The following is a 9,232-nucleotide window of genomic DNA, read 5'->3' as shown; positions in this document are numbered from 1 at the left end:
ATCCAAGAATCTAGCATTCAGTGAGCCACAATCAAAAGTAAATTAAACATAACTCAAAACAATCCAAAAAGTTATACCCAGGGAAACCTGTTACCAAATGTTTAATTCAATCACTTCAAACAGTTTAACAGAAACAAATACAAAGTAGTTGAGTTACCACATTCTACTCAACATGCAGTGTGACAGCTACTTCCTGTATGAATTCTACTTCAGAATTTATGGGGGAAATAATTGCCAAGTGGACTGAAAACATTTTCTAAACCAATCCTTTAACTCATTTGACAATGCATCATGTAAATTTAAACAAATTAATACAGGACACATTTGGTAAAATAAAGACAGTAATTTGTGAATGATACAGTTTGCAAAGACGGAATTGTTTCAAAGATGGATAGACACGGCCGTTTCACTTCATAAAAAGGAAGAAAGAAAAAACAAATCTAAAAGATGATTTAAAAATGAAACGCACTCATCCAAAACCTGATTCAATACAAGAGACATCCTCAGGGTTGGACTTCAGACTGTCACTCACTTTCTCTCCGTGGTCCTAGAGCGGCTGGGGGAAAAACAAGGATCTGTCAGAAACATTAATAACTTGCGCTACAATCCAATGCCCACAGCCCTACAAATACAGTGGGGTCCGAAATTATTGACAGCCTTGATAAAGACGAGCAAAAATGACAGCGTAAAGATATTTTACATTTAGAAGATGCTCTTATCCAGAGCGACGTCCAGTATTGTGCATACTATGGCTGACCCAATTTAGTCGACTTTGCGATTGTTTGGTCAAAAACTGTTGGTCAACCGAGATTTCTGTAGGCGAGCAGTCAAATAGATTTTTTTGTTGCCATGTGGATAACAGCGAGGTGAACCAGCATATTGGTGTTGAACAATTTATTACTTTACCTTCATTTACCTAGGCAAGTCAGTTAAGAACAAATTCTTATTTTCAATGACGGCCTAGGAACAGTGGGTTAACTGCCTTGTTCAGTGGCATAACGACAGATTTTAAATTTTTTATACCTTGACAGCTCGGGGATTTGATCTGGCAACCTTTCGGTTACAAGTCCAATGCCCTAACCACTAGGCTACCTGCCACCCAACAATGTGGCGGAGGCAGCAGCGGAGTAAAAACAGCCCTTGCCTTAATTGTCTAAGAAAACTGATTACAGAAGATACCAACTTAATTAGGTCCATAATGAATAGCTTAACTGTTAGCAGGCTTCTTTTAGTTGTGGCCCTGTATAACCATCATGTTGTCGGTCTAAGAGCGCGTCCTGTTTCGTCTTAATACCGTAACTTACATAGGCCTATATTTCATAGCAATCATTTATTCGTTAATTTCATCACATTGCATTTCAAAGCATGAATGGCTCGTATGCTATCAAGCATTTGCTTTAAATCGAAATAAAGAGGGTGCTTTGGATAATTAGCCTAGACAATAAATAAACCGCAACTCATGCAACTGTTTTTAGTCGCTGCTTTAATAAAGGCTTTAAAAAATATATATATTTTTTGAAATGGTATTTTCTTGTTCAAACAGACTGGAACATTTATCATTTACTTAATGTTGTTTATATGGTTCCAAATGGTCTTTGGAAATAGATTAATCTAACAGCACCTGTTTGGCAAACAATACAAACGCAGCACTTGCTCCTACACCCTCATTTTTCTTGATTTCCAGTAGTTTCTACAATTAAGTCAAATGTCTTTCATACCTCAACTTCCGCTTTCCCTCCTGAGCAACCAGTAAACATTTGCGTTTCTTGCGGTGTTCGGACTTTGTTATAACTAATTTATTGATGTGATATGCTATAGGCGAGGCCCTATTGGTGACATGCATACAATGCACACATGTTTCACGTAAAGAGAGCAAGGGTTAAGGGAATATGGAAAATTTCCTAGACAAATTAGCTATTTGGGTAACAGCACTTTTCAGTCAGAAACAAGAAACGAACGTGCTCTAATTATGTTGCAGCTTCAGCCCGGACAACACCGTGCTACCTGTTTGAGTGCCTGTGACGTTCGCCAGTCAGTTATTTTATTATTTTTGTACACCGCGTGGCCAAGCTCAGTGCATATAGATAATTTTATTCAAACACATTGGGTTTTTGGCTAAAATGTCCTGGTACTAGGTAAAGTTCATGATGCTCTTGAATGGCCATCTCAGTCTCCAGACTTGAAACCCATTGAAAACCTGTAGTTTGAATTGCAGACTGCAGCCCATAAGGGCAGACAAAGGCGCTGGAAGGACTCTGTATGTAGGAACAGTCTAAGATTCCTTCTAACGTGTCAACCAACTCATAAAACATTTCTGAAAAAGGCTCAGTGGCATTATCCTCACTAGGTGAGGTATTGAAAGGAAATTAAAACAGGGATGTCGATAATTGACACAACTTTTTTACAATTTTTTATTACTCGTTAATTAAACAAAATCCATTTACGTGCAATTGTATTAATATAATTTACAAGAATTTTAGAGCGTAGTGTGCATCTTCATCAAGGGTGTCAAGGGTGTCAATAACCCCACTGCACCTATCCATATAGGAAAACGCCCGTGGATAAACAAAGACAAGAAACAGACGCCATTTAACGTCATGAACGCACACTTACCTCCGGGACCTTGAGAAGGATCTTGAAGGTTTATGGTTCCTGTCTCTGGAGATAGACCTATCTCTCCTTCTGTCTCGTGACGGAGACCTAGAGAAGAACAAGTCAATTAGAGTGCGTTTCCCGATGTACACGCATGTATTCACACTGTCAGAAATTTTACATTTGAACAGTGGTCACTAAGCTTTAGAGCATTGATTAGTATTGACCACGTCAGAGCCATGCATAAACATTTTATAACAGGCGGCAGTGGGTTCTTTAGATTGGGAGGGCCGAACATTTTTGGAGTAACATATGAAACGGTACTATGGTATTCTAAAAATGTTGGTATCATAAGTACCATGTTGTTTTGGTCCGTGATATAACCGGTATACTGTGCAACACTATTAGACAGGAAATAATTTGTTAGTCTAGATAGGCTCAGAAATGTGACAAGTCACCCAGCAAATGTAGCATCTGAAACCTGACACTTCAGTTCAGCACCACTGGTAGAGCAGGAGTGGAGAGATGGGGCTTTCTTGCACTATAAGACACGGGACCCTACAACATTCATAAAGTGTTTTGTACACCAAAACGCCCAGCCCAGAACCGCTCAAAGTCCCCCAAATAGGGAACTTAACTTTAAGATGTAAAAATGTTTTTAACCCAAACTACTGCTAATGGTGAACTTTAACAATCAAAATCAAATCTATAGTAAGCCCTGTTCAGCAGGTATAGCCAGATAAGTGTTCATTCCAGTAAAACACCATTTAACATTTGCAGAGACAACAACCAAGCAAATTGCACAGGTTCTCACTCAACCAATAAAGCATAATATCACACAAGCCATTTTAGCATTTGAATGCTGAAGGTGCCGAGCAGATGTGCACGATCAGGAACAGGCCGACTAACTCATGTTGGTCAGCACGTAAAGCTGGGCACAGTGCAGTTTGACTAGGCTACTGATATTGCCTGGGGTTGTTCGGCATGCAAAATGACTGGTAGATCAATGACTGGCAACAGTTACATACAGTTTGCCACTAAAGGAGAGGATGCGTTAGTGGTCAGTCACAAAAGATGAGGTATTTTCGGAAGGTGGAAAGAATGTAATATGAACTTGTATTTTAAAATCAGGGACCGATGCAGATTGGTGAATCTTTACATCCCTACTAGTTAGATAGCTACCACAAATCTGTTAACTTCTTGGTGACTGGGGGGCAGTATTGAGTAGCTTGGATGATTAAGGTGCCCAGAGTAAACTGCCTGCTACTCTGTCCCAGATGCTAATATATGCATATGATTAGTAGTATTGGATAGAAAACACTGACATTTCTAAAATTGTTTGAATTATGTCTGCGAGTATAACAGAACTCATATGGCAGGTAAAAACCTGAGAAAAATCGAACCAGGAAGTGGGAAATCTGAGGCTTGTAGTTTTTCAGCTCTTTGCCATTTCAATATACAGTGTAAATGGGGTCATATTGCACTTCCTAAGGCTTCCACTAGATGTCAACAGTCTTTAGAACTTTGTTTGAGGCTTCTACTGTGAAGTGGGGGCGAATGACACAATTAATCTTCTCCTTTCCCCCTTCTGATGACCAGGTGGCGAATCGCATCTCTGCATGTCTGGCAGACATATCAGTGTGGATGACGGATCACCACCTCAAGCTGAACCTCGGCAAGACGGAGCTGCTCTTCCTCCCGGGGAAGGACTGCCCGTTCCATGATCTCGCCATCACGGTTGACAACTCCATTGTGTCCTCCTCCCAGAGCGCCAAGAACCTTGGCGTGATCCTGGACAACACCCTGTCGTTCTCAACCAACATCAAGGCGGTGGCCCGTTCCTGTAGGTTCATGCTCTACAACATCCGCAGAGTACGACCCTGCCTCACACAGGAAGCGGCGCAGGTCCTAATCCAGGCACTTGTCATCTCCCGTCTGGATTACTGCAACTCGCTGTTGGCTGGGCTCCCTGCCTGTGCCATTAAACCCCTTCAACTCATCCAGAACGCCGCAGCCCGTCTGGTGTTCAACCTTCCCAAGTTCTCTCACGTCACCCCGCTCCTCCGTTCTCTCCACTGGCTTCCAGTTGAAGCTCGCATCCGCTACAAGACCATGGTGCTTGCCTACGGAGCTGTGAGGGGAACGGCACCTCAGTACCTCCAGGCTCTGATCAGGCCCTACACCCAAACAAGGGCACTGCGTTCATCCACCTCTGGCCTGCTCGCCTCCCTACCACTGAGGAAGTACAGCTCCCGCTCAGCCCAGTCAAAACTGTTCGCTGCCCTGGCCCCCCAATGGTGGAACAAACTCCCTCACGACGCCAGGACAGCGGAGTCAATCACCACCTTCCGGAGACACCTGAAACCCCACCTCTTTAAGGAATACCTAGGATAGGATAAGTAATCCCTCTCACCCCAACCCCCCTAAGTTTTAGATGCACTATTGTTAAGTGACTGTCCCACTGGATGTCATAAGGTGAATGCACCAATTTGTAAGTCGCTCTGGATAAGAGCGTCTGCTAAATGACTTAAATGTAATGTAAATGAATGAGAGGGGATTGGCCAGGTGACTGGAAGAGTGCCACAGGCTCATGACGCGCGGTCACGAGAGAGTTAGCTCTCGTTCCATTGCTTTTCTACAGACATAGGAATTCTCCGGTTGGAACATAATTGAAGATTTATGATAAAAACATCCTAAAGATTGATTCTATACTTAGTTTGACAAGTTTCTACGGGCTGTAACAGAACTTTTTGAACTTTTCGTCCGACGTTCGGCTGGACCTGCACGTGCGTTTGGATTTGTTTACCAAACGCCTTAACAAAAGAAGCTATTTGGACAAATTATATACTTTATCAAACATTTTTATTGTGGAACTGGGATTCCTGGAAGTGCATTCTGATGAAGATCAAAGGTAAGGGAATATTGATAATGCTATTTCTGACTAATGTCGACTACACAATATGGCGGATATCTTTTTGGCTGCTTTGTTGTCTGACCGATGTACTCAGATTATTGCATGGTTTGCTTTTTCCATAAAAAAAAAAAAATCTGACACAGCAGTTGCATTAAGGAGAACTAGATCTCTAATTCCACGTGTAACACTTGTATTTTCATCAACATTTATGATGAATATTTCTGTAAATTGACGTGGCTCTCTGCAAAATCACTGCATGTTTTAGAACTACTGAACGTAACAATGTAAAATTATATTTTTATATATAAATATGCACAAAACATACATGTATTGTGTAACATGAAGTCCTATGAGTGTCATCTGATGAAGATCAAAGGTTAGTGATACATTCTCTATTTGTGACTCCTCTCTTTGGCTGGAAAAATGGCTGTGTTTTTCTGTGAGTTGGTGGTGACCTAACAATCATTTGTGGTGCTTTCGCTGTAAAGCCTTTTTGGAATCAGACACTGTGGCTGGATTAACGAAAATTTTATCTTTAAATTGTGTAAAATACTTGTATGCTTGAGGGATTTGAATTATGAGATTTTTATGGTTCTGAATTTGGCACCCTGCACTTTTACTGGCTGTTGGAGAGGTTGGACGCTACCGCCCCACATATCCGAGACAGGTTAAGGTGTGGAGGCTGGGCAAAGAGTAACACTGGAGAATGTAGTAGAGGCATTTACGCTCACCTGCTGCGACTGCGGCTGAAGCTCCTCCTCCTAGGAGAGCTGGACGGAGAAGGAAAAACCGTTTTAATACAGGGTATTATTGCATCAATAACACCTGTCAATCATGACATTCCTTATTCCCGAAGAAGCATCATTCCGAACATTACACAATACCACACACAACCTTCCTCTTTCTGCAGACGGAACAGATCAGGGGATCCTCTGCACCCCTGCTAGAGGACAGAATGCCTGGACAACCAACTGAGGTCAAAATGAGACCTCTTATAAACTCAGGAGACCGGGGAAGTTTAAATGAACACAAGCATATAAACAAAGTGAGACAATGAATTAGAAGCTATAAAATACAAGTATGCAGACTTAAAAGCTACATACCTGTACTGTTTGTTGTACAAACGAAGGGCACATTTCTTAAATCACTACCTATATTGGTCCTCATAAATGGTAATACACAGTTAATGCTAACCAGGGCAGCGCCAAGACCCCACAACTTTTGAGTTTCAGGACAAAAGCTTTATTTGTAATCTATGAGAGGGAGATTCTAAATGATAATAATTGTACTCAAAAGTTGTTTGAAACTAAATTCAAGCCACACTTTCTATGACTGCCAATTGCATAGTCAAGCAGCTGTTAAACCAAACCTGTGGTAAGCATGACACTACAAAAAGCAGGAGAAAAGCAACTTACTATTTTTGGGGGTTTGGACACAAGATAGAAATGACGCAAGGAAGTCAGACTGATGGCGAGGGAGGTAGAATTTGCAGAGAGGATTTGCCACATGTTGCAAATGTTGGAGTTATGGAGTTGGTTGGCTGGAGGGGGTACAGTAGTTGTAGATTTTCCCTGTCTTTGTGTGGTTAGCCGGGGCCTGCTGTGCTGCTTGTAGGTAGTTGTGTTGATAATTGGGGAAAGTAGTTAAATCGCTGACTGGTCAGAATTGTGAGGTGGGCTGCGACGCTGACGATTGGGTTAAGGTTGGAGGAGGAGGAAGCTGAGAGCTGCATGCTCAGGAACCAATAGGCTGGAGCGGAACATGACGACTGGCCATGCCTGGGTCATGTGACACGGCACCAGCGAAGCTGATTGGGTGGGGCACAGTGCTGGCGCTGGTCAGTGGTCACATGATGCTGTAAGAGGACTAGTTGACTGACTGTCTCAGAGGGTGGTGAGAAGAGGCATGGTGATGACTCTGCAACGGGGTTCATTTTTATTAATATAGATCGAAGGCAAAAAACGAAACTGAGAAAATGAAACAAAACTGACATCCAGATAGCAATTAAATGATCAAACAAGTGCCCCCTTCTTCCGAAATTTGATGGGTGATGTTTATCTTAAAGAATTTACCTTAAAATGTATTGCCCAGATCAACAAATGATGCCTGAATTAAACCTTTTGAAATCACCTAAATTTTGACCTGAAAATGGGACCCAATCCCTCAGATGAGTAAATGATCCTTTCCCAGCTCTGATTGTGTCCATAGTAAAAATGTTATAATGTATCACAGCACTAACGAACCTACAGACAGTGCAGGTGTGTGTGTCTACCTGCCAAATCCAGCCCACTAAATTGAAATGATAGGACATATGACACAGTTGGAAGGGATGGAAGGGAGGGTGTGGGGTTGACTGGCAAGGTAGGTAGGTTATAAACACTTGTTGGCCTACATGTTAAAGATAAGTGATAATAAATCTAGGTGAAAGGTGATGTATCATACCGGCGTCTGACAGGCGGGCTCCCACGGCGCCTGCTGCTGTAGTCATCACGTCCAGGGCGACGGCTCCAGGAGGGTGGGGGTCCGCGGCTCCTCGAGCGTTTCTCACCATTGGACAACTCAACTCTCACTCTGCAGCCAGACAGAGTCCTGTTCACATAAAATAATTGCAGAAGCATACAAGTTAGACTGGAATACGGCATATGACTCACTGTTTTGCTCAAGTAATGAACTGAATTTCCCATTCTTGTTGGACAATAATGCATTTAAGTAGTGGCTTACCTCCCATCCAATTCTCTCACAGCATCAGTTGCATCTCTGGGGTCCTCAAACTCGACAAAGGCAAAGCCTGGGGGGTTCCTCGCCACCCACACACTACGCAGGGGGCCATAGTACCCAAACGCCCTCTCCAACTCAGTCTTGTTTCCACTGTTGCCCAAGTTCCCAACATATACCTTACAATCAAGAGGACAATCTCTGAGATGAGCAGGTTCTAAGAGTGAAAGGAAAGAGGAAAATAAGATACCACAAGTACTACATCCAGTCATTCACAATTCACATCACTCCCATCGACGTAATTTGTGACAACGCTGTGTTAAGTGGCCAAACGCCCCTAACCAAACTAATCGTTTTTTTTTACACATAAGAAACAAGACCGAAAAAGACGTTGGGTACATATCACGTTAGGTAATTACCTCCCATCTCGAAGGATACTCGTTTCCGTTGAAGGGTTGACGAAAAATATCAATCTGGAAGAAAGGAGGGAGACTTGGTTAGCATTGATTAGTTAACTATATTGTTAGCTAGCAAGTTAACGTGCTTAGCTAGCTACCAACCACGCGATTGTTTAAATGTAACTTAATACGATCGCAAGTTAGTTACAGCTTTAAGTAAGTGCATGGATACATTAGACAGGAAAAACATGTATTGTATTAATCTGGCAGTGCTGCTCATTGTTAGCTTCCATTAGCTAATATTAGCCGTGGATGAGCATTGCGGTTAGCTTAGCAAGATGATGGCTTTTGTTGACGGTTCAATCGAACTATTCGACTAAAGCAAAACAATTTTACAGTGTATGATGTTTTTAAATCGTAAACGGTTTTCATTCCCACATCTATTAATCACAATTGTACTCGTTATATCTGCGCCAAAGTCTCCCAACACGCTCAAACGATTCTTACCTGCGAGCAGTAGTCTCCACACGGTGTTGGAAAATGGCGTTGAAATGAAATAAATAATCTCGACAGCTCGGGGTCAGTAAAGTGCTTTACCAGTGGCCTATCGCCG

The 9,232-nt window shown here is 42.2% G+C and overlaps 1 protein-coding gene across 1 annotated transcript; it reads right to left on the bottom strand.

Moving 5' to 3' along the window:
- Window positions 1-84: 84 nt before the first annotated feature.
- LOC124003950 (serine/arginine-rich splicing factor 3-like) lies at window positions 85-9,232 on the bottom strand. Its single transcript, XM_046312618.1, has 7 exons — window positions 9,127-9,232; window positions 8,641-8,694; window positions 8,228-8,438; window positions 7,949-8,095; window positions 6,238-6,276; window positions 2,614-2,700; window positions 85-556 (listed from the first exon to the last, which is right to left on the bottom strand). The coding sequence occupies exons 2-7, from the start codon at window positions 8,645-8,647 to the stop codon at window positions 529-531; spliced, it is 519 nt and encodes a 172-aa protein (XP_046168574.1). The 5' UTR covers window positions 8,648-8,694; window positions 9,127-9,232; the 3' UTR covers window positions 85-528.

The sequence above is a fragment of the Oncorhynchus gorbuscha genome, linkage group LG18 (genome assembly GCF_021184085.1).
Source record: "Oncorhynchus gorbuscha isolate QuinsamMale2020 ecotype Even-year linkage group LG18, OgorEven_v1.0, whole genome shotgun sequence".
Classification (NCBI taxonomy): Eukaryota; Metazoa; Chordata; class Actinopteri; order Salmoniformes; family Salmonidae; genus Oncorhynchus; species Oncorhynchus gorbuscha.
This window is presented reverse-complemented; position numbering and strand designations above follow the sequence as displayed.